The 26,895-nt window shown below is 41.3% G+C and overlaps 1 protein-coding gene and 1 non-coding gene across 2 annotated transcripts in view; one reads left to right on the top strand and one right to left on the bottom strand.

The window, feature by feature from the left end:
- The window catches only part of LOC149286353 (epsin-1-like), a 114,894-nt gene that overhangs the window by 39,222 nt on the left and 48,777 nt on the right, over positions 1-26,895 (top strand). Inside the window, exons 3-4 of the mRNA XM_089494216.1 lie at positions 11,682-11,818; positions 24,539-24,610. Of these exons, the coding sequence (XP_089350342.1) occupies positions 11,682-11,818; positions 24,539-24,610 (209 nt within the window). The remainder of the gene's footprint in view (positions 1-11,681; positions 11,819-24,538; positions 24,611-26,895) is intronic.
- LOC149286354 (small nucleolar RNA SNORA35) lies at positions 2,513-2,642 on the bottom strand. Its single transcript, XR_016277642.1, has one exon. It is a non-coding gene; the product is annotated as a small nucleolar RNA SNORA35 (small nucleolar RNA).

Below are 26,895 nucleotides of genomic sequence, written 5' to 3'. Positions count from 1 at the left end.
GTTTTGTGAAGAACAGATCATGTCAGATCAATTTAATTGCGCTCTATGATGTGAGTAAATGTATAGATCAGGGTGTTGCTGTAGATGTTTAGATTTTGATTTCGATTTTGCAAACGCATTTAACACGTTTCCACACCAGCGATTATTGTATAAGCTAGGACAAATCTTCTTAGTGACAGGGTGCAAAGAGTTGTTGTTAATGGTAAATTCTCAAGCTGGACAACCGTGGTAAATGGGGTGCCTCAGGGTTCTGTCTTGGGTCCAGTTATCTAACTTATGTATTAATGATCTTGCAATAGATATTGGAAGTCACTTGTCTGTGTTTGCTGATGACACAAAATTAGGTAAGGTTATAAAGTCTGACCAGGATGTAGCTTCTCTTCAGAATAATTTGGATAAACTAGGTGACTGGGCAAATAAGTGACAGATGAGATTATAGATAAGTGTACGGTAACGCACTTTGGTACAAAAAAAAAAGCATGCAACCTACACTCCGAAGGGCATTGCGTGGGGAATAGCAGAAAATGAGAAGGACTTGGGTATAATTTCTAGGGCTGCAACTAACTATTATTTTCATAATCTATTAGTTGGCCGATTTATTTTTTTAGATTAATCGGATAAAAAAAACATGCAAATTTTTCGTTTTATAATTTACATCAGGGCTTGACAAATTTTTTGTGACTCTAGGCGCCAGCTAAAAAAGTTAGGAGCCAGGATTTTTTAAAACTAACAGTTGGTCAGGAGTGATCTGATAATCATCAGCCCACTTACTAAACACACAGCATTTGACCCGGAAGCACCCTGGACTTTCAGGTCAGTGCTGTTTTGTTTTTTTTTGGGTTTTTTTTACGCTTTCAATGCTGATGTTCCATTGAAGCACAGCATTGACTGCTATTTAGTCCCCACAAGCTTGTGGGGACAAATGTTAACTCCTGCAATGCCACGAATGTGTCATACACAATTGTGGAATTGAAGGGGTTAACGCTGTACTGTCGCTCTCATGGAGCGATCAGGCAACGGGGGTGTTGGGGCTGGTGTCCACACTCATGTGGAGACCGAAGAACCCTCTCCCTCTGGCAGCTGGTATGCAATTGCAGGGGGGAGTCTCTGATGACTGCTTTAGGCTTCCATGCCTACAGGAGTCATAAAGGGGCTTGTGGGGGCTCGTTTTTGCTGTTGCTGGTCTGCCTGGAAGCTTCCACCAGCAGCAGAGCCCCTTTGCAAAACGGGAAATAACACCTAAAATGCCACGATCGCGGCATTGAAGGGGTTAACGCTGCACTTTCGCTCTCATGGAGTGATCAGGCAGCAGGGGGGTGTTGTGTCACTCAACCCCCCTTTCCTGAAGCTGCCTGTGGCAGCTGAAAACGCGATTGCAGGTTTTCCTGCAATCGCAGTTTCAGCCTACAGAATCACTCCGTGGGAGTGATCTCAGGCTCGGGGGCGGGCTCTGAGTCACAGTAGCAGCAGCAGCGCCCCTGCAATCACAGGCTGACAAATACCTGGGATTTGTCAAGCCCTGATTTACATTAAGATGTGTCATTAACACTGACATAATAAAGCTATATTTTAAAGGAACCTAAACACACTATTTCTCTAACTAAGTTTTAATACCAAAAAAGTTTTACTAGTAAATATTAATTCATGTAAACAATTTTTTCATATTAACCCCTTCGTGACAAAGGCTGATTCTATTTTTTGTACCCTTCGTGACAATGGCTGTTTTATCGTTTCTGCGGTGTTTGTGTTTAGCTGTAGTTTTCTCTTAACCCATTTACTAAACCCACACAAGTTACATATTGTTTTTTTCAGGACAAGAAGGGCTTTCTTCAGACGCCATAATTTTTTTCATATGATGTAATTTCCTATAATAAAAATAATAAAATATGACGAAAAATTGAAAAAAAAACAAATTTTCTCACTTTTATTTGAAAAATCTTTTATTCACCATAAAAAACTACTGAAAAAACCTGCTAAATAGATTCTACTATTTGTCCCGAGTTTAGAAATACCCAATGTTTTTATGTTTTTTTGCTTTCTTCTACACGTTATGGGGCAATAAGTACAAGTAGAGTTTTGCTAATTCAAAACCATTTTTCTCTGAATCTGGTAATTCTGTCTCTATGTGGTATTTGGGGCATCTTTGAAGCCAGCAAATTAAATTTACCCCACCAAACCATATATTTTTGAAAACTAGACACCCCAGGGTATTTTAGATGCTGATAGTTTAACCCTTTCCATGCACAAATCCTACCACCAACCCTTGTCAAAGTTTGTGATAGTAATTGTTTTTGGTGTTTTTTTCACATACTTTGTACTTCAGGTGTGAAATTACAGCTCCTGGTATATGTTGCTGTCACACAACACCCCGATATGTGTTCAGCAACATCTCCTGAGTACATTGATACCCCACATGCATGGGTTTGTCAGATTGTTTGGGGGCAAAAGGGCCACATTTGGAACATGAGCAATTCAAATTCAGTAGGAATTTTACATCTGGGTAAAGAAAAATGCTTGTACCCAACTATCAGTAGGGACAGGTTACAAGAAAGCCTGGCCTATCTCCAAGAAGGGATTTGATCTAGAACCTTAAGTGGTCCCTCATGCCACGGAATGGACACAGGGTTCACTTGACAGTGCAAATAAAAACGCTTAAAAATGGAGGAGCAAATAAAAGCTAAAAAACTGTAAATGTAACAAAAAATTAAAAAAAAAAAATACAAAAATGGAGCAGGAACAAAAAAAAATTAAAAATGGGAAACTGTGTGATACAGCTTGAAGCAGTCACCGACACAGAGTGCAGGTTTTCCAGGGCAATCTGGACAGTAAAATGTAGTGTCCTTTCTTTGCCCCCTGCTGTAGCATACCCTGCATCTCTTTTGGGGATTCTGCTTCTTTGCTGTAGGGGGGATTTTAAAAATAAAATGGGTAGCCCCAATTCTGTTGGTTCCCATCACTACTTGGGGACCAGGTGCATCACGGTACAAGATACCTGAAATTACTTCGAGCTGAAACTGCAAAAAAGACAGCTTCAGCCCAGTGTCTGCTTTTTTGTGCAGCAAAAAAGCGTTATAGGTTGCAATTTGCATTAGATAAATTGCAATCTTCTTGTACCAGGCCTTTGTCTTCCTCATAATGAGGTAGGGCTGTAGGAGTTGATCTGACAGATCAACTCCACCCATGTGCTTGTTATAGGCCCTGATGCACACTGGCTTTGTAGTGACCCCAGCTCTGCCACGGACAGAAACCTCCACGGTTCTTTCAGCGTGGATGGTGCTCAGCATGCACACCTCTTTTCTGTCCCTGAACTTCAATGCCAAAAGCTCCTCTTGGCGTAGAGCTGAGGTCTCCCCCTTTCCTAGCCGGGTTTGTACCAGGTGTTGTGGGAAACCCAAGCGGTTCTTTTTTATAGTACCGCAAGCTACCGTATCGAAACAATACAGCAGCTTGAACAAAGGGACGCTTGTATAGAAGTTATCTACATACAAGTGGTAGCCTTTGTTCATAAGGGGGAATATTAGGTCCCAAACAATCTTGGCACTGGTGCCCAGATGGTCTGGGCAACCTGGAGGGTCAAGGTAGCTATCCTTACCCTCGTATACCCGGAAGGCATGAGTATATCCTGTCTCGCTCTCGCAGAGCTTATACACCTTCACTTCATACCTAGAGTGCTTGGAAGGAATATACTGCTTGAATCCCAACCTTCCTTTATATTTCATCAGGGATTCATCCACGCAGATATCCCTTCCAGGTGTATAAACCTCTGGAAACCTGGCAGCGAGATGGGTAATCAGGGGGCGGATTTTGTAGAGCCTATCAAACTGGGGGTCCTCCTTAGGGGGGCACAGGCTGTTGTCGCTAAAGTGCATGAAACGAAGAATCATTTCATACCTTTGCCTAGTTATAGTTTGGGCATAAATGGGGGTACTAAAGATGGGGCTGGTGCTCCAGTAGGAGCGGATGGAGGGCTTTTTTATAATGCCCATTAACATTGTGAGTGCCCAGAATTTAAGAAATTCTGGCACGTCAATGGGAGTCCATGGCTGTTTTGCCCAAAAAGAATTAGGGCTAGCAGCACGGTGCTGCTGGGCATAAATGTTTGTTTGTGTGACAATGTCTCCCAAGACATCGTCTCCCAAAAAAACCTGCACAAATTGCAGTGGAGTGAATCCTGTAACATCAATATTGATGCCAGGAATTCCAGAAAAAGGAGGGATAGCTGGCTTGTACCTATTAGGCACTACCCATGCCTCTGGTGCACTGCCACGACTACGTGTGGCAGGCGTCCTAACAGCCACAGATACATCACTAGATGTATCTGTGAACTGACCAACGTCAAAATCTGACGCTGTATCAGTGGCCTCAGAATCTGTGGCCAAAAAGGCATACGCCTCCTCAGCCGTATACCGCTGCATGGTAACAATTGCAGCAAAAATAGTGGGGAAGGAAAGGGTTAATGGCTATAATAAAAACTAAAAAAAAAAACTAAAAAAAGTAAAAAAAAATATGTAAAAAAAAAAAAAACCCAAAAACAATTGCCACTATGCAAGATCACTGTTTATGCAGTGATCAATGGCAATGAAGGGGTTAATATTATATGGGTGGCTCTGATAAGAGCCTTTGGATCAATATATATATTTTTTTTTATTAGAGAATACCTGAAATACCAGAAAACACACCGATCTGTCTCTCTCCCTCACTAGAAACAAGTGAAGGAGGGAGGCAGATCCAATACTGATCAAAGGCAATGTTTAGAAAACATTGCCTTTGATTTAGCAAATCATGATCACTCTTATGAGTGATCTGACCACTAGGGGTGTTATTCACTGGATGTCCATGACATCCAGCAACACCCCCCCCCGATGATGACAGCAGGCTCCGCCCCCCGGCTTGATGGGCGCCGCCATCTTGAAACACCGCGTGTGTTTCGAAGACGCCGGCACCGGGAAGGTAAGTTGAGCATTTAGGAAGCGATCGCGAGTCGCTTCCTTTGCTAAACAGGTGTTGCAAAGATGCCTCGATACTGAGGCATCTTAGCAACACCAGCTAAGCAAAGGAAGCGACTCGCGATCGCTTCCTAAACCCGTTTTTCGGCGGCGGGCGCCGCCATGTTTGAAAGACGTGCAGTCTTTCAAACATGTTTTTTTATTTGCTCCTAGGAGCGATCGGGGAGGGCCGGGAATGTTTTTTTTGGTGTTACTCAATGCCTCGATGTCGAGGCATTAGAGCAACACCGTTTGAGTGAAAAAATCGATCACGGATCGATTTTTTCACCCGTTTAAAGACGTGCCGGTCCTGGCACGTCAATTGTCATAATCGTCACGATTTTCGGTGACGTGCCCGGACCGGCAATTGTCATCAAGGGGTTAAATAAAAACTGAGAAAAATGCCTCTTGTTTATATTTTCTTTTATTTGCCAACCTGCCCCCCAGTTATTCACATCTCACTCCCAGCTGGCAACTCTGCCCCATATATGCCTTATACCTCCTATGTACCAGAGATGCCACTGTGCCCCCCCAATATACCTTATACCTCCTATATGCCACTGACATGCCACTCTGCCCCCTGATATGCCACTGTGCCCCGATATGCCTTACACCCCCTATATGCCACTGTGCCCCGATATGCTTTATACCCCCCTATATGCTTTACACCCCCGATATGCCACCATGCCCTGATATGCCTTACACCTCCGATATCCCACTGTGCCCCCTGATATGCCTCATAGCCCCTTTATGCCACTGTGCCCCCCTGATATAAGAAAAACTGACAGCGCTAAAATAGGCAAAAAAAATGTATGCTTTAATAAATATAGACAAAAAAGAATAGATAATACACAATACAATATAAATATATGGACAATACAAACAATAAATCATATATTACAGCAATCAAAAAATAAAAAACACAAATTAAAGAATGCACAGACATAATTAATAGATCCCGAAAAAATTCTACCTGCCCCACCAGGGGTTAATATATCAACAAAAGAAACAAAATTAAGATACTTCATGCTTACCTTACCAAGTGCTGCTTACTTGCTCCGTTTTTCTTCTGTTGCTATATTAACCCCTGGTGGGGCAGGTAGAAGTGAAGGGAAGTAGGGAGGTTGCGTACATCGCGCACTAAAATCCAAATCCCCTGTAGCGTTGCACGGGACCTGGATCCTTTGTGGCAGCCGGTAGGGGTCTGTGCGATGCGCGCAAACAGCCGCTTCTCCCCTCCGCTTCCGTTGGGGCTTCCATGATGGAAGCCGCACCGGAAGGTCATGTGACGCCAGGTTCAGTAATAGAAGCCCCAGCGGAAGTGGAGGGGAGAAGCTGAGTATGTCTGCGCGTTGTGCACAGACCCTCACCGGGTGGCAGAGAGAATCCAGGTCTCATGCTGCATTGCGGGGGATCTGGATTCTATAGTTAAAATCCGATCTCTATTTGAGATCGGATTATAGAAGGAAGGGAGTTTTTCAGAGCATTTGCTCTGAAAAACATAATTTTATAAATCGATTATATCGATTCGTTGTTTCAGCCCTAATAATTTCAGACCATAGATTTAGAAACAAAGTGCAGTGGTTGCAAAAACCACTAAGGTATTGGCATGCATAAAGAGTATTACATATATTAATATTAGCCCCTGCTACCAATATGAATATAAATACTAGACCCTGCTGCCAATAAATATTAGCCCCAGCTGCCAATATATGTTAATATTAGCCCCTGCTGCCAATATATATATTAGCCCCTGCTGCCGAAATATTAGTCCCTGCCTCCGATATATATTATTAGCCCCTGCTGACAATATATATATATATATATATATATAAATATTAGACCCTGCTGCCAATATATTTTATAGTGAAAAAATTGGACCCTACCCAAGCATTTCCTTGGGTCCCGCTCAACGCTCCCTTGCATGCAATCACTCCCTCCGCTACCAAACCGAAAAATATATATTTGCCACACTGACTGCAGATCAGGGAAAGACAGTGAGAGTCAGTCCTTCTGACTGTACCGTGACATTGAGAGGTCCTCTCCCCTGTAATCAGCCCCTTTGTCCCCTCATTCACTAAACCATACCGCTCTTTTAATTACCCCCTGTAGTTCAGGTATAGATCAAGTAAACACCACATGGAAACAGCACATGCAGCTGAATAAGACCAAAAAACCCTTGTATTTGCAGGTATACATAAATAATGTATGGAAACATAGCATTGCAGGTATAAACCAACAGAACACACAAACCCAACATTGCATATGAACATTGTATATGAACATATAGATCAACTGGAAATCACATGTAAACTCAGCAGTGAAGGTATAGATCAAATAAACAACACATGGAAACAGCACTCCAGGTATTGATCAACTGAATAAGACATACAAATCCTATATTTGCAGGTAAACATAAATAATGTATGGAAACATAGCAGATACAGATCAACAGAATAACACAAAACCCAGCTTTGCATGTATATATCAATGCCAGAGAGATAAAACCCCTTAAATTACAGGCATAGATCACAGGCCGCACACCCCAAAGCCAACCCTGGCGTCCACATTGCCCACATAGAACCTGACCAGCACCCAAATTACACATACATAGGACGTGCCATCTTTGTCAAACAGCCCAGCATGAGTCAACATGGTCCCCAAACAGCTGAGTATACGCCATCTTTGTCCCCTAAACATGCTGCCTGTGCCATCTATGTCCCCAGTGCTTAAACACCCTGCTTATACCATCTTTGCTTTTTTGACAAATCAATACACCTATGATTCACACAAACGCTTTTACAGTCACTCACTAATTCACTTTCATTCACACAATCATTTATTCTTTCACACAAATTATTTACACATATTCATTAATGCATTCACACATTAATCAATTCATTCTCTCCCATTCTCTATTTCAATATTTTTGCCACCCTCCTTTCTCCCTATGTACCCCTCCTCCCCCTGATGCAGTTGATGCAAGGAGTAATCTGATCTTGTAACCTGCTTGTATTTTTTGGAGGTCCTAGAAAAAAGGCAAAATATCTGTAGATCTACAGTATATAAATGGTTAGTTCACCCCATCAAGGAAGCTGATTAAGCAACTAGAAAGAATCCTCCTTGTGACATTTGAGCTCATTCCATCAGAGCTATGATGATATCTTGGACTAAGATGGCTGGAGTTTCTTCTGAGCAGATTTGCAAAACATCTACTGTGAAATCCATACATACTAGCACTCTTTGTAGAAGAGTCTTGCAAGCTGTTTTTATATATATATATATATATATATATACCGTATTGGCTCGGATATAGGCCGCCCCCCGTATATAGGCCGCACCCTAAAAGTTTGGTGCTTTTTTTAAAGAAAAAGGTTTTTTCTTTAAAAAAGCACCAAAAAAACATGCTGCCACTCTGTCTCCCCCCCCCCCGAGATATACTGCCACTCTGTCTCTCCCCCCCGAGATATGCTGCCACTGTCCTCCCCCCCCGAGATATGCTGCCACTGTCCTCCTCTCCCCTCGAGATATGCTGCCACTGTCCTCCTCCCCTCTCGAGATATGCTGCCACTGTCCTCCTCCTCCCCCCCCGAGATATGCTGCCACTCTGGCCCCCCCGACTTACCAGAGGAGACTCCCGGGTGTCTTGCGGGGCCGGCGGGGTACATCTACGCAATACGCGTACACAACTTCCGGTGCCGACACTCAGCTGATGTGCCGGCACCGGAAGTTGTATTCGCGTATTGCGTAGATGTCCCCCGCCGGCCCCGCAAGACACCCGGGAGTCTCCTCTGGTAAGTCTTGGGGGCAGAAGTAAAACGCATCGTGCGGACAGTCACCGGCTGCGGCGATGCGGGTAAACAACCTCCGCAGCCGGTGACCATCCGCACGATGCGCTTAGACAACCTCCCGTGCCAGCACCCCCACCCCCCCCGTGGAAAGTGCTGGCAGGGGAGGCTGTCTAAGCGTATCAGGGAGTAGGATGCAGGTCCCCGAATATAGGCCGCACCCCCACTTTAAAGACTTAAAGTGGGGGAAAAAGGTGCGGCCTATATTCGAGCCAATACGGTATATATTATATATATATTTTTATAGTTGGTTTTGTTTCCTGTGAGATGGCCTTATATAGCTAGGGAACTCCTTGGCAACGATTTTCATTATCGATTAGTTGAATCGCTTGTTGATTATAAAATGAGGGTTTTTTCAAAGCAAATGCTCTGAAAAATACCCTTAGTTTTATAATCCGTTTTATTCAGTGTGACTCACAGCAGTTACTACTTACTAGTCCCTCCCTGCAGTCTGATTGGCACCGCCCATTTCCTTATAGCGTCCACACTGCTCAGCAGTTCATCTGAGTATAAAATTAATATTTGGGTTGCTGAAAGTTAGGAGAGGTGGGGGTTAATTTAGGGGCAGTTATGGTTAATGGGGTGTTTAGGGTTAATTTAGGGGCAGTTATGGTTGATGGGGTCTTCAGGGTTAACTTAGGGGCAGTTATGGTTGATGGCGTCGTTAGGGTTAATTTAATGCCGAGGATTGAGGTAGGGCTGCAACAACTAATTGATAAAATCAATAATAAGAGATAATGAAAATCGTTGCCAACGAATTTCATTATCGATTAGTTGAATTGATTTTTATCGATTGTAAAATGAGGGTTTTTTCAGAGCAAACGCTACAAAAAATACCCCATATTATATAATCCGTTTCAGTGACTCACAGCAGCAGTTCCTACTTACCAGTCCTTCCCTGTAATAACTGTGACAACTGGCCCCGCCCCTTCCTTCTCCCAGAACCACATGGCTGTGACACTCATCTAACTGTAAGTACCGTATTTGCTCTGAAAAATACCCCTCGTCTTATAATCGGGTCGTCTTATAATCAGACCTCAAATAGGTCTGACTATGAGACGACTAACATCCAGATCCTCCTGTCCCCCCCCCCCCCGCCCCACTTACCGGTACTTCTGAGTCCCCGGTGTGTAGCTGGGGCAGCGTGTAGATGTCTATGCGATTCGCGTAGACAACTTCCGCTGCAGCAGGAAGGAGGCGTGGCTAGCAGAGGTGGTTGTCTGCGCCTCCTTCCAGCTGCAGCGTAAGTGCGTGGGATCTACACGCTGCCCCGGCTACATGACACGGAAGTCAGAAGCGCCGGTAAGTTGGGGGGGTGCGGGGGAGTTTTAAATGGGGGGGCATAAGGCATTTCTGGAGGCAGAGTGGCACATAGGGGGTCAAAAGGCATATCATGGGGCACAGTGGCATATAGGGTTAAAAGGCATATCATGGGGCACAGTGGCATTTATAGGGTTAAAAGGCATATCATGGGGCACAATGGCATATAGGGGGTATAAGGCATTTCTGGGGCAGATGTGCATAACTGGGGGGCAGGTTGGAGAATAGAAGGAAATAAAACCAAAATATTTTTCTCAATCATAGCTTTTATAAAAAAAAAAAAAATAGTTTAGATGAATTTAACATTTACTGGTAAAACTTTTTTTCCTATAGGGTCGTCTTATATTCAGGCTTTTTCTTTTTTCCTAAATTAATATTCAGATTTGGGGGGTCGTCTTATAATCAGGGTCGTCTTATAATCGAGCAAATACGGTATAACATTTATATTTGGGCTGCTCAAAGTTAGGGGAGGTGGGGGTTAATTTAGGGGCAGTTATGGTTAATGGGGTGTTTGGGGTTAATTTAGGGGCAGTTGTGGTTAATGGGGTGTTTGGGGTAGGGCTCGACAAATCCCAGGTCGCCATGGCGACTCAGAATTTTGTCCTGGTGCCTAGGTGTTTGTCAGCCTGTGATCGCGGGGGCGCTGCTGCTGCTGTCTGCCCAGGAGTTGCCTATTGCATCCTTAGACAGCACTATTTTCCCATGTAATGTTTTTTGTAACTTTCATTTGTGGTATGTGTCTTAAATTACACACGATAACAATGGGCCTGTCCTTTTCTTGTTGTTTGGGGTGTGCTCTACTTGTATGCTTCCTGTATCACATCACAGGTTTTTCCAAGTGTTTATAGTTTCTCGAATGAGCAGCCATTCCCTTGAAAAGTAGCATGCTTTTTAAGAAAAAAAAGGGGGGGGGATTGTAGCGATTCTTTTCACCTAACTTTCTTTCACATAGAGATGACATCCACATATGATTTAATGCTCCAGATTTGTGTCATCAGAAAATATTAAGATGTTGATTTTATTTGTTCAAAAAGTTGGAAAAAGAGTAGACCTTTTGGTTACTCCATGCAAAACCAACTGGAAAATTGTTCAATTAACCACAACCTTCAGTGTTCGAGCCTCTAAGCAATATGCTATTAAAGAACTTTCCCAATCCAGTGTTTTGACCTATGATTAAGCACTAGATATTGTGCAAAACTTGTCAGGCCTATTTCCGTTCCTCTGTTTTTAGATTGAGCTGTATTGCCATTTGATGAAATATTGATACACAATAAAATTTTTTATCTGTGCCTTTATCGAGGGTTGCCTACTTCCTGTGCTTTGCTCTTTGCTAATTCCAGTGAGACACTGGTGTGAGGTGAAGGATTGTCTGGTGGGATCCTGATCGTTTTGTAACTTATTGTGTGGCAACATTGGCAGTCTGCAAAATGAAGATTTGCCCAAGCATAGAGAACTTTCTTTTTTTTGGCATGAGAGTTCCATTTCAAGTATTCCACATATTGATTTTGTCGTTTTCTTATTTACATAGCATCTTCTGGATCATCAACTATGAACCCAACAACAGAGGCTGAGCAAGCATGGCCTCAGAGCAGTGGTGAAGAAGAACTTCAGCTTCAACTGGCTCTGGCCATGAGTAAAGAAGAAGCGGAGCAGGTAAGAGCAAAGGTAAATTTTAGATCTGTGTTGAAATTAGCTTAATTTTCCTGAAAAAATATATTTGTTTCCTAATACTAGACACTAAAATCAAATTTGCTTTATCTACAAATATATTCTTTGCCACTCTTGCAAATGGGGTGCACATCCATATCGGGGAAAAAAAAATTTGAACAGAAAATAGCGTGGCTCAGTATGGAATTGAGGCTTAGCAGTAGTACAAATAGGTAATGAACTCACATTTCCAAGGACATAAAACATAAAATTTACGAAAATTATCAGCACAAAGCCAGGCACAGGGAAGTCCACCGTCCATGAAATAGGAACTTCACAGTGTATCCCTCTCTTTTTCAACGCAATTTGCTGGACAACAGGCTTCCTCAGGAGATAAATCAGGATTTTCTTTGCAACATGCACTAAATTTATAGTACAGATCGCAATCCTTCTAAACTCAGCAGATCCAGAGTGGTTTCTTGAAAGGATAAACTTTGCTAAGCTATGATAACATCTCATCATTTCAGTTCATGTATCTTAGTTTATTTTTAAGAGGTGTTAATTGTTTTGATTCTTCCCAATAATGCAAAGCCTTAACCTCCTGGAGCAGTTTTGCCATTTCGGTTCAGCGATTATTCTCTTCCTGTGAATAGTGTACCCATGTAAACTATATATTGTGTTTTTAAGGAGAGAAAGCTTTCTTTTGATACCATAGTTGGATGATTGGCTAACAATTAAGTAAAAACTAGCAAAAATGTGAAAAAAACACCTAATTTTTTATAAATTTTCTCTCTGAATGCTCACAAAATTAGGTAAAGTGATGGATAATCCCCTCCAAGTTTATCAATTCAGGTGTCCTGATTTCAGAAATACCTAATTTATATAGATTTTCCATACTTTCCAAGCACTTGTAGAGAACATACTATAAGGTGTACATTTTTTATAGAATTTTTATGCTTATGGCTTAACGGGTTTGGGGGTTGTGAACGGGGGCAGGAGGGTTATATTGTGTAATGTGCTAGGGCAATGGGATGTAAGGTTTTTTAGTAATTTTTTTTTATTTTTATTTTTTATATATATATTTTTTTTTAAAAATGGTTAGAGGTCCTCTCAGGGACCTCTTGAACATGTTATTAATGCACATCACTTAGCTCACTTTATTGTTTTTTTTTTTTTTCTTTTTTCAATTATTATTTTTAAAATGACTAACAGTATTTTTTCCTCCTTCGTTTTCTGTTTCAGCATGGGAAGACATGGTTTCTCACTCTCCTCCCAATGATTTTGAAATAGCAAAACGCTACTTGTTATTGCCCAGTAACTTGCAGAAAAAAGCAAAAACACATAAAAGCATTGGGTATTACTAAACTCAGGAAAATCGTAGAATCTATTTATCGGTCTTTTTCATTAGTTTTTGCAGATGAGTAAAAGATTTTAAAAGTCCTTTTTTTTTAATAAAAAATCACCATATTTTCATTTTTTTTTTTATATAGTAAATTAGATATGATAAAAATAATGGTACCTAAAGAAAGCCCTGTTTGTCCTGAAAACAACAATATCTACTGTGTGTGGGTGCACAAAATGAGAGAGAAAATTACAGCTAAACAGCAACACTGAAAAATCTTAAGAGCCTTTGTCCCAAAGTGTACTATGAGTAAGTTTAGTCTTGTCATTAGGGGGTTAAAACCCTATGGTCAGTGGTCTCAAATGCAGCAGAGAAATCCAGAGGTTTACAATGGAGTAATCATCTCTGTTTCAAGCCAGAAGGAGATCATTTAGCACTCAGATTATCACTGTTTCCGTGTTGTGGTGGCATCTGAAACCTGACTGGAAATGATCAGAAAAGTTACAGCTTGAGAGATGGAACTACAGTTGAATTGCTACTAAGTTTTTCTTCAATGATTTCCACTGAAATTAATGGTTAGTTACTAGTAATTTTCCTAAACAGTCCTAGATCTAATGAGGATATCTTCAGGAGATGTTTTACCGCTACCTATTTCCGAGGATCCAGGAACTTTCCAGTTTGTTTGTGAATACCACCTTATTTTTGTGAGAGCTGGAGTGAGTGTTTTAACTCCTTGAGGACCGGGTTTTTTTTCACCATGTTTGCGCTAAAGGACCAGAGCGTATCTGCTTTTTCTATGACTTTTTTCAACTCTGATTGTCCACTAACTCATTTAGTGCACCCCCACACATTATGTATTGTTTTTTTCTTTTCAGCACAAGTAGGGCTTTCTTTTGAAATAATGATTTTATAGATAAACCATCATTTAGTATGATAAATATCTAAAAATGTGGGGAAAAGTATGAAAAAAGGAAATATTTTCAGTTTTACCTATAAAAACTATATACAACCAGTGCAAAAGAAAAAACAAAACAAAAACTCCAAAAGTGTATTTAGGTATTTGTCCTGTTTTTGGAAACACCTCATATGCCTGGTATTTATTTTGGCACTTACAGGGTTAAATATGAATGACGCGTATCGCTGTTTCTAAACAAGATTTTTTTTTTTTAAATGTGGTATCCTGGGAGTTACTGCTTAATAGATACCAAAAATGTTAAAATACATGTATTCCTGTTCATTAGGTAAAATACCGTTTTATCATTCCACAAATCGGGTGCGGACTATAATCGGTCCAATGCAGTAATACTTTACTACCTAGTTGCTATGTACTAGGGCGCCGGGCAGGTGTTTTTTATTTTTTTGTTTGTTTCATTTAGCCCTCCTGTGGGAAAGCAGCAGGCCTAGAATCTATGTCCCCAGCAGCGCTACTGCTGGCACTTCTGCTGGGTCTTCTATAATGGAGCTCTGGCATCACATGACCCTCTGGCGCTTCATTATAGAAGCTCCAGCGAAAGTGTCGGGCAGAAGCGGAGGTTGTCTGTGCGCATCACACAGTCGTAAACCGGCTACCTCCATTAGACACCAGGGAGTCTGGAGCACGGGCGACATGTCTGGGGTTGCATTGGTAAGTCTGGGGCGTGGGAGTGGCATATAGGGAGGTCATAAGGCATATATGGGGGGGGGGGAGTGGCATATTTGGGGGGTATAAGGCATATCTGGTATAAGGCATATCGAGTGGCAAGCCTGGGGTCAGATGTGCATAACTAGGGGCAGGTTGGCAAATCAAAGGTAATAAAAACAAGAAATGCATTTTTCTGAATCACAGTTTTTATTAAGTATGAAAAAATAGTTTACATGTGATTAGGGCTGCAACAACTAATCGGTATAATCGATAATGAAAGTCGTTGTCAAGATGAGGGTTGTTTCAGAGCAAAAACATCATATAACACTAAGATCCAAATGCTCTGCAGGACGGATGGATCCTCCTCTTTGACAGCTGGTGGGCGTCTGTGCGATGCGCGCAGACAACCTCTGCTTCTGTCCTCCACTTAAGCTGGGGCTTCTATGTGCCGGTGTCACATGACCTTCCGGTGCTTCTATGGAGGGAATGGAGGGGAGAAGTAGAGGTTGTCTAGGCGCAGAAGCCCATCGGCTGCCAGAGAGTGGGATCCAGGTCCCCTTCTGCGCTATGGAGGATACTCCACTCAGGCAGCCAGTGGACGTCTGTGCGATGCGCGCAGACAACCTCCACTACTGCCCTTCACTTCCGCTGGGGCTTCTATGATGGAGCACCATGAACTTGGGAGATCTAAGTTAGTACATGGGCATATAGGGGGTATAAGGCATATCAGGGAACACAGTGGCATATAGGAAGGTATATGGGATATTGGTTGGCGGAGTGGCATATCGGGGGTATAAGGCAAATCTGGGGGCGGAGTGCATATAGGAGGTATAATGCATATCAGGGGGCACAGTGGCATATAGGGGTATAAGGCATATCGGGGGGACAGCGGCATATAAAGGGCATAAGGCATAACTGGGGGGGGCAGTTTGGCAAATAAATGGAAATAAAAACAAGAAATGCATTTTTCTGAATCATAGCTTTTATTAAATATGAAAAAATAGTTTACATATGAATATTTACTACTAAAAAGTTTTTAGGTATTAAAACCTAGTTTGAGAAATATTGTGTTTGGGTTCTTGTACCTTTTTAAAATATAGCTTTTATTATGTCGGTAAAATAAGAAAGCAATTAGAAAAATGCCAATGTGATGAGATAAAAGGGTTAATGTAAATTTACAAGTTTTTTTTTATTTTTTTAATCCTGCGGTTTATTTTTAACACCCGGTTTTTTATTACATTATTTTAAATTGAAGAATTTGCTTTTTTTTTTTTTTTTTTTTTTAGCCGATTAATCGAAATTCATTTTCCAACCTTTAAAATATAGCTTTTATTAGGTCAGTAAAATAAAAAGGCAATTGGAGAAATGCCAGTGTGATAGAGATAAGTGTTGGGTGCAGAGAGTACAATCACACATGTTAATGTAAATCTCATAAAGCTTTTTATTCTGCTGTTTGATTTTAACACCCAGTTTGTTCATTAAATTATTTTTAGTTAATCAAAAAATGTGCATATTTTTATTCGATTAATAGAAAAAACAATCTGCCAACTAATCAGCTGCAGCCCTATGGCTATCCTTCATTTAGTGGCAGGTCGCCACTGAAGCCTCTTCCCCATGCTGTGTTGTGGCTGCGCCGGATATGATGTCTGGGAGTCCGGGGAGCAGATCTTCCGTATGTTAGTGGATGTGAGGAGAAACTCAGGAGGTGAAGTCCCCAGGATGATGGGATCTGTATGAGGAGTGCTGTTATGCTGGTTGACATCTGCTCACATAGTGTTGTTAATAAAGCTTTAATATAATATTAGCTATTATTTAATGAATGCAAAACAAAGTATCAAATCAAACACCAAATTATTTAGTGGCACCAGGCATATGCGTATGAACAGTTTTGATTAAAATGATTTTTTGTATCAGTAAAAATAGATTGTTGTAAGGGACAAGTAGATTGGGCTACCATTTTAGTCTCTTGGACAAGTAGATTTCCACACCCCAGCAGTTTCGTAATTTCTGAAAAGTTTCTGTTTTTGGTGTGTATAATAGTCGATCAATAACTTTGAGAACTTTTCTGCAACATTCTGATTTTGACGTGCAGCCTTGAGGACCATCTCTTTATAGTTGCTTGAAATTGGGCTATGACATCCCTTGGCAATTCTGATGAAGTAGATTCAGTGCGCTCTGTCCAGGACCATATTCTTCTGGTCGAAAGTAAGGCCTACATTTTCAAAAAAACTCATGTAAGAATTCTTCCAGCTTTTCATGTGGGACTTTCTCTGGGATATTTCTGAAACGTAAGTTTTGAAGGCGAGACCTGTCCTGTAGGTCCGACATTTTTTCCCCCAGAAAAGACACATCTGATCAGAGGTGGCTGCAGAGTAAGTTTCGCTTCCTGGAGATTCAGATTGCAAAGTTTCAGCATTTGAATGGAGGGTTGTATTTACCTAATTTCCTTAGTTAAGAGGAGTTGATGCTATGTCTTTAGCCCTTCTTAGAGAGAGATGTTTGAGAAAAAAGCAGACACTTATTTTTTTTTTTTAATTTTTATTCGGGTTCTTCGCCTTTCTCCCTTTTTGAAAGGGGTTTGTCTTGGGTCTTCCTTGTCACCATCTTGGCAGCGGGTATACAGCAGGAATACTGCTGCTTCTACTCCCTTACAAATTATACTGGCCCTTAATTTTCTCTGAGATACGCCTTTATAGGTAAGTTCAAGAGAGCTCAGGGGGCTGGCAATGTCCTGCCCATATCAGGCCTGTAATTCAGTAATTAACACTGTTTGCGTCCAAAAGGTAACTGTTGCACTTATATGGAACGCATATAAAAGCAGCATTAGTCCAGCGAAACAGACAGACATTAAGCAATTCAGTCTGTAGTATACTTAATTGCCTTATATGAAACTTATTATCAGGTTTATATCAACTAGCTTTTCTGGTACTCTGTAGGGACCTGGAGCACGATAATTGACGATAATTGACGTGCCTGGCACGTCATGACTTTGAACGGGTGTATATCTTTCTTCATCCAAACATTGTTGCTGTAATGTCTCAATGTCGAGGCATTCAGGAACACAGATATTGGCATCAGGGGCCATGTCTGGTCCCTCCCCCGGGCCCATTTTAGGAGAGCTTAGGAAGCGATCAACTATCTCCTCCTAAGCTTCAATGGTGTTACTGAAATTTCTCGATAGCGAGGCATTTAGCGACACTGGACACTAGGGCTGCAACAACTAATCGATATTCGTTGCCAACTAATTTCATTATCGATTAGTTGAATCGATTTTTATCAATTATAAAATGAGGGTTTTTCCAGAGCAAATGCTCTGAAAAATACCCCTCGTTTTATTATACATTTCATTCAGTGTCACAGCAGTTACTGCTTACCAGTCCCTCCCTGCAGTCACTCTGACAATTGGCCCTGCCCCTTTTTCCTCCCAGTGCCATTTGGCCCCACCCATTTCCTATAGCCTCCACAACTCCACATGGCTCAGCAACTAATCTAACTGTGAGTATAGCATTAATATTTGGGCTGCTGAAACTTAGGGGAGGTGGGGGTTAATTTGGGACAGTTATGGTTAATGTGGTATTTAGGGGCAGTTATGCTTAATGGGGTGTTTAGGGTTAATTTAGGGGCAGTTATGGTTGATGGGGTGTTTAGGGTTAATTTAGGGGCAGTTATGGTTGATGGGGTTAGGGTTAATTTAGGGGCAGTTATGGTTGATGGGGTGTTTAGGGTTAATTTAATGCTGAGGACTGAGGGTTAATTTAATTAATTTAATAGTTAACTTAATTTGCAGCTAGAGGTAAAGGGGGGGCTAACTAAGGGGAATCTAAATCCTGGGGGCAGTGAAGATTAATCCTATATTTATAAAAGTATTGTCAGTGTGATGTGAACGAGTCTGTGAATCTTTGAGGGCACTATCTGGGGGTCATAAAGCATATCAGGGAGCAGAGTGGCATATCAGGGGGTATAAGGCATATAGGGTATATAAGACATATGTGGGGGGGCAGTGTGGCACATCTGGGGGGCAGTGTTGCAAGCCTGGGCTCAGATCTGCCTAACTGGGGGGGACAGGTTGGGAAATAAAAACAAGAAATGCATTGTTTTTAACATCCAGTTATTTTAAGTAAATGAAAAATTTACATTTTATTTTTTTATCCAATTAATCGAAAAAAATAATCGTTGGTTGCAGCCCAACCTGGGACACACTGATACTGAAATATTTTGCCACTTGCATGTGGCCAAGAGGGTCTCTCCAGATCCTCTTGAGAACTCTGGCTCCCCTTGCAGGTTGAATTTAGGTACTGCGTTCAACCATGCACGTCAACAGAGCCCAGGTTTCTAATACCAATGTGATTAGTAAAAGTAAAAAAAATAAAAATAAAAAAAGGTAGCATGTAGAAATAATTCTTCACTGATATCACCATCAGGGGAACCTTCCAGTTCCAAAAAATTAAAAATAAAACGTATTTGCTTGATTATAAGACAACCCCCTAAAGTTTGGATATTAATTTAGAAAAAAAGAAAAAGCCAGAATATAAAACTACCCTATAGGAAAAAAGTTTTACTAGTAAATATTCCAGTGTAAACTATTTTTTCATATTTAGTAAAAATTATGATTGAGAAAAATGCATTTCTTGTTTTTTTCCTTTTATTTTCCAATCTGCCCCAGTTATGCACATCTGCCCCCCCAGCTTGCCAATCTGCCCTCCAGATATGGCTTTTGCCCCCCTCTATATGCCCAACTGCCCTCCAGATATGCCTTATACCCCCCCCCCCCGTCAACACGTGTCCCCCATGCTTCAGACTCCCTGGTGTCTAGTGGGGACAGCTGGGGAAAGTCTCCACGATGCGTGCAGACAACCTCTGCTGCTACCTGGCACTTTGGCCGGGGCTTCAATGACTGAGCACTGGAAGGTCATGTCACGTCGGTGCTCCATCATAGAAGTGCCAGAAGTGGTGCTGGGCAGCAACGGAGGTTGTCTGCAGGCATTGTGCGGACATTCACCGGCTGCCAGAAAGGATCCAAGTCCCTTGCACAGCTGCAGGGGACCTGGATCTTAGTCTTATAGTCGGACCTCTTGTTTAAAAGACGACCTTGAATATAAGACAAGGGGTAATTTTCAGAGCATTTGCTCTGGGGGAAAAAAACCAAGTTTTACATTTGAGCAAATACGGTATATAAAAAAGTTTATTTTTATGAGCCTATACTAAAGATTAGCGCTATACCTTCACACAGTTCTCGCATGGAAAGAGTTAAAATGTATGATTTGATGGGGTAAATGGAATTGGCTGTGTTCAACAATGTCCCAATTAACACAGGGCAGGATGACTCCATGTCAAATTTCCAAGTTGAAAAATGCACAGGCCCTTTAGCCTCCAAACAACCCAACAAACCCATGCATGCATGCACTGTACTCGGTGATCACTGTACTCTGCTGCTGAACACATATTGGGGTGTTGTTTGACAGTGGCACAGACTACGAGGTGTAAATTAATACATAAAGTACGTGTGTGGAACAATATACACAAACAATACAAATTTGACAGTGCATGTGCGTGGAAAGAGCTAAAATACCAGCATTTCAAACACCATGGGTGTCTAGTCTTCAAAAATAAATGGTTTGATGGGTTAAATTCCATTGGCCAGCTTCAAAGATGTTCCAAATAGCACAGATTTGGAAAAAAAATGGTTTTGAAATAGTAAAACTCTACTTGTAATTATTGCTCTATAATGTAAGGTGACCAGTTTTTTAAAATTAAATTTGGGGACATTTTTTTTGAATTGGCAAATGGTAAAAAAAACCCCAAAAAAACAAACTATTGGCATATTTTTTTCAAATTATATATGCAGTGTATTTGATACGTGTTTATGATGTGATTGTATGATATTTGGGTTATTTCTCACATTTTGGCCATACGATAAAAAGTAAAAAAAAATACTACTTAGACTGTGTTGGGCAGGGCCAGATTAAGTGCTGAGGGTGGTGGACCTGTTATGGAAATAAATAAAATAGACAGAATCTTAACTCCTCGGCATCCATGTGAACTGGATAAAAATGACATCAGTGCTAGGCAGATAGTATAAGATAGAATCCTATGTAAAGGGATAGGGAGTACAAAAAAAAAGTCATCATACACGGGATGCCTGAAGCCACAATTTAGTACCACTAATATACGCAGATTGAAATAGAGTAAATAACACAATACCCTTACTTTTTCTGATATCAGGGCCTAGAAGGTTTTGTCCTCCGAAGCGACTACAAATTCAGGAGCGAGTTTGATCTCTGGATAAGTAAAAATTAAATGGTTCAATTTATTCCTACAGTAAGTGAAGTGCCAGAAAGCAGATGACCAAATACACACACACACACACACACACACACACACACACACCAGGACCGGCTCTGCCACACCGACATCCAAACACACACACACCAGGACAGGCTCTGCCACGCCGACATCCAAACACACACACCAGGACAGGCTCTGTCACGCCGACATCCAAACACACACACCAGGACAGGCTCTGTCACGCCGACATCCAAAACACACACCAGGACAGGCTCTGCCACACCGACATCCAAACACACACACTAGGACAGACTCTGCCACACCGACATCCAAACACATACACACTAGGACAGGCTCTGCCACACCGACATCCAAACACACACAACAGGACAGGCTCTGCCACACCGACATCCAAACACACACCAGGACAGGCTCTGCTACACCGACACCCAAACACACACCAGGACAGGCTCTGTCACACCGACACCCAAACACACACCTGGACAGGCTCTGTCACACGACATCCAGACACACACACACACGCTAGGACAGGCTTTGCCGCACTGACACCATAACACACACTAGGACAGGCTCTGGTTCTCGTATTTTCAGATACTGTGTATCTGGTTCCCTATTACTGCATCACATCGATATTCAGGCCTACAGCATGTGTGCATCCTCACCTCATCGCTCCCTCCCCACCATCTTGGTTAAGCTTTTAAACTGCAAGACTTCCTTTGTGAGCAGATAGCATGGCTGCCAGTTGATTGCAGAGCTGACTGTTGGCCTTCACTACCCTATAGAAAAATAAAGTTGTGAGTAATCACAGACAGGGAGCCCTTAAAAGTGCCATCAAATACATAGTACGTACCTGGAACTCTAGTCTTGTCTTTTTTTATGTCTACCTGCGTATCTTGCATTTTGGGTGTTAGCTTCTATCTAATGTTAGAGAACAAAAACACTTTTTTTTTTTTTTTTTTTTTTTATCTGGAGTTTTTGTGCCATGTTACTTTAGTTCATTATTCTATTTTAATGACCAGATTATCCCTTGCATTCAACACTTTTTCAAACCTTTAACCATCAGACTGTTTGAAGGTTTTTCACGCTTCCTGAAATTTCCGGTGTATGTTTATCTGTAATTTTCTTCTTTCCCATTTACTGTACCCACAAAATGTACCGTAGTTGCTCGATTATAAGACGAGGTTTTTTTCAGAGCAAATGCTCTGAAAAATACCCCTCGTCTTCTAATCGGGGTCGTCTTCTAATCAGACCTCAAATAGAGGTCTGATTATGAGACTAAGATCCAGATCCCCCGCACCACTGCAGGGAACCTGGATCCCCCTGTCCCCCCCCCACACACACACACACTTACCGGTGCTTCCTGCTGTATTGCCGGGGCAGCGGGTTGACGTCTACGCGATCCGCGTAGACAACGTCCGCTGCAGCTGGAAGGAGGTGTGGCTAGCAGCGGGGGTTGTCTGAGTCCGTCACGGATACCTTCCCCGACTGTCAGAGATCAGAGTTCCCCGCACCGGTGCGGGGAACTCTGATCTCTGACAACTGGGGAAGGTATCCGCGACGGACGCAGACAACCCCCCCTGCCAACTCCACCTCCTTCCGGCTGCAGCGGAAGGAGACGTCAACCCGCTGCCCCAGCAATACAGCAGGAAATTGGAAGCACCAGTAACTGTGTGTGTGCGTGCGTGTGTGTGTTAAATGGGGGCATAGGGCATTTCTGGAATGCCTTATACCCCTATATGCCACTCTGGCACTTAGGGGGTTAAAAGGCATATTATGGGGCAGAGTGGCATATAGGGGGGTATAAGGCATTTCAGGAGGCAGAGTGGCGTTAAGGGGGCATTTAATAGAGCATTTCTGGAGGCAGAGTGCTCTATACAATGCCTTTTAACTCCCTTAATGCCACTCTGCCTCCTGGAATGCCTTATACCTCCCTATATGCCACTCTGCCCCATAATATGCATTTTAAACCCCTAAATGCCAGAATGGGATATAGGGGTATAAGGCATTTCTGGAGGCAGAGTGGCACATAGGGGGTCAAAAGGCATACCATGGGGCACAGTGGCATATAGAGGGTTAAAAGGCATATCATGGGCCACAGTGCCATATTGGTGTGGCAATCCTGGGGGTAGATGTGCGTAACTGGGCGACAGGTTGGAAAATACAAGGAAATAAAAACAAAAAAAAAATATTTTTCTCAATCATAGCTTTTATTTAAAAAAATAGTTCACATGAATTAACATTTACTGGTAAAACTTTTTTTCCTTTAGGGTCGTCTTATATTCAGGCTGAAGTTAATATTCAGATTTTGGGGGGTCGTCTTATAATCGAGCAAATACGGTATATATTTTTCCCACAACAAAAAACTTTCTTTAGATATCATTATTTTGATCATATAATGTATTTTAAAAAAATGAACAATTGAAACAAGCACATTTTCTGACTCATCATCTTTTACTCATCAACAAAAGCTAATGCAAAAACAGATTCTAATATTTCTCCAGAAATTGCAAGTTGTGGGATGTTACTCTTTTAAAAGGGTGTAAAATGCTCCCTTACATGTTATACCATTTTTTTTTACATTTTTGTACTTTGGAGGACAGGAAAGGGGTTTTTTGTGTTTGTTTTTAACAAAGGGTACACAGGGTAAATATCACATTTTCTTGGAACTAGATGGTTCCCTTTGTTATGCCATGCTGACACTGGAGTCTTAATTATTTATACATTGTATTACATTTTTATTGTTTAACTGTTTTTAAATTTAATTTTTTTATATAAACATTTTTTTTTATCTTACTGATCGTGATAAGTAAGCAGGGCTCTATTGCTTTCCCTAGTAACGGCTGTGTGAAGAAAGCAATCGTTGCTTTATAAGAATTTTTCATATATATATCTTTATTGGTCCAGGAGAATGTGGAATCTTAATTTGAAGGGGATAATGTTTTGGGCCAACATAAGCAAAAGAGTCAAACCCAAATTGTCAACCTCAGAAGTCATGTTTAACCAGGTGCAGAGGGTTTATCAGTGACCCCAAAAGTATTCTCGGTTACAATGATGAATCCTTGCTTCTATTACTATTGCTTCTATTCATGCCTCTCTCATTAGGTGCTTTAGAGGAGTCCAAGATTGATATGGTTAATAACTAAGCCTACCTGTAAAAAGCTTTGTAGCATTAGAGAACTAAGAAAACATGGACACAGACTCAAAAGGACTAACTTAAATTAATGTTACATATTTCATTATAAAAGAAAAACTGGATTACAGTAAAACACTGTTATAGAATTTTATCATTTAAAGCTCTTGTCATGTTTTTGTCATAGTTATCAAGAGTTGAAGCTGTGGTATACCTGTGGTATATTTATGATTCTTCTGCTTTAATCTATCTCCCCTCCCCTGCTTTCTTCTTTCTCTCCTACTTCTCCAACCAGGTTGGTGTTTTGTGCTTTTATTTTGTTTTGTTTTTCTTTCCCAGCCCCCTGTTGTGGTCGAAGAGGAACTGCAGCTTCAGCTTGCGCTTAGCTTGAGCAAAGAGAAACATGACAAGGTTTGGTACAAGAATACATATAACAGACTATTAGACACTGTGGGCATGGAACTGATTGTAAAGGCTGCTTTCTTGTGCAAAATAGAGGATAAAGGTTGTTTTCTTAACCACCGTATTTGCTCAATTATAAGACAAGGTTTTTTCAGAGCAAATGCTCTGAAAAGTAATCATTGTCTTATATTCAAGGTTGTCTTCTAATCATACCTCAAATAGAGGTCTTACTGCAAGACTAAGATCCAGCTCCCTCCAGCCAACCTCCGCTGCTGCCGGCACTTCCTCTGAGGCTTCTGACGGAGCGCCGACATCACGTGAACTTCCGCTGCTCATTCATAGAAGCTCCGGCGGAAGTGACAGCAGCAGAAACGGAGGTTGTCCCCATGCATCGCGCAGACCTCCACCAGCTTCCCCACTCGACACCAAGAAATCTGAAGCACAGGGAGAAGTCGATGCACTGGTAAGTCGGGGGGAGGGTAAGAGTGGCATATGGGGGGGTTATAAGGGCTTTCTGGAGGCAGGGTGCCATATAGGGGGTTAAAAGGAATATCAGGGAGGCCGAGTGGCATATAGGGGGTTAAAAGGAATATCAGGGAGGCCGAGTGGCATATAGGGGGTTAAAAGGAATATCAGGGAGGCAGCGTGGAATTTAGGGGGTTAAAAGGAATATCAGGGAGGCAGCGTGGCATTTAGGGGGTTAAAAGGAATATCAGGGAGGCAGAGTGGCATATAGGGGGGTTAAAAGGCATATCTGGGAGGCAGTGGCATATAGGGGTATACGGCATATCTGGGGGACAGATGTACATAACTGGGGGCAAATAAAAGGAAATAAAAACAAAAAATGCATTTTTCTCAATCAAAGTTTTTATTAAAAGGTAGTCCTTATATTCGGGGTTTTTCTTTTTTTTTTCTACATTAATCAAATTTTGGGGGTTTGTCTTATAATCGAGACAATACGGTAATTTCTTATTGCTTCTGTGTACTGATAATTTGCTTGGACTGAGAGCAGCAAAGGGAACAATTCTGGTTTTACCTAATCCTATAGGTTACAAATTTTACATTTTTTAACATTGCCAATGCAGTTTAAATCCTTTCCACATTTACTACATTTTATGGCTGTTCTATCTGCCACAATAGTGGCCAAGCTGTAAAGATCATGTACAGATTTACCTAGATTTTAGCACTCCTTTTTCCTTTAAAGTAGTAGACCAGGGGGGAACAGTAGACGTAGCCTATCTGGATTCCAATGCGGATGACACTGACTCTCAAAGAAGACTTATACATTAATTAAATGTTTGGTTTTGGATGTTTAAATAGCTTAATGGATAAGACAATGGGTGAGTGATAGGAAACGGAAAGTTAGTGATCTATATTCAGCGAAACGATTTGTTTCTTGTGGAGTACGTGAGGTGTCAGTATTGATACCCATACTCTTCAATATAAGCAGTATTAAAAAAGGCCTTAATGACAAGTTATGCTATAGGGTGGACATTGCCAAATAGCAAGTGATTTATGTAAATTGGAAGAATGTTTGAAAGTGTGGCAGCTGCTGTTAAATGTTGATAAATGTAAAAATCATGCGTTTGGGACAATAATGCCAAGGCAATGGGGGCCTTGTTCTACCCTGTGACAACAGAAGAGAGTGACGTGGTGGTTAATATTTTTAAATACTTAAAGGTAAGCATGCAGAGCATTATAGAGCCTGAAAAAGCAAGCATGATATGTTGGGTTGTGTACCTAAAAGTAACAAAAAGCAAGAGGTGGTTCTGCCACTTTACAGATCTCACCTGGAGTATTGTGTGCAGTTCTAGATACCCGATCTTTAGAAGAGTATTGACACATTTGAAAGTTTGGAGAAAAGCTTGTTAAATGATAAATGGTTTGCAGTGTAAAAATACAAAGACTAAAGGATATCAATATGTATAGTTTGAAGCAAAGGAGAGGGTAGATGTGAAAGAAACACTTAAATACCTATAATTTAACAAAGTACAGGAGGGAAGTTTTCTTATGACAAAATGTTTAGAACAAGAGGCTAAACAGTCTAGAACCAGAGGATAAGCGATTTTTAGATGTAATGTAAAGAGGTTTATAAGACTGCAACTAATGATTATTTTCATAATCGATTAGTTGGCCGGTTATTTTTTTGATTAATCGGATAAAAAAATGTAAATTTTTCATTTATTTAAAATAATTTAATAAAGTAACGTAGGATCTTAAAAACAAATGGCAGAATAAAAAAAAATTTGATAAATGAATTTCTTGTTTTTATTTCCCAACCTGCCCCCCAGTTA

The sequence above is a fragment of the Sceloporus occidentalis genome, unplaced genomic scaffold (assembly GCF_023333645.1).
Source record: "Sceloporus occidentalis isolate IW3139 unplaced genomic scaffold, rSceOcc1.0.p SCAF_70, whole genome shotgun sequence".
NCBI lineage: Eukaryota > Metazoa > Chordata > Lepidosauria > Squamata > Phrynosomatidae > Sceloporus > Sceloporus occidentalis.
The sequence above is the reverse complement of the archived record's forward strand: the minus strand, read 5'-3'. Positions and strand labels throughout refer to the sequence as shown.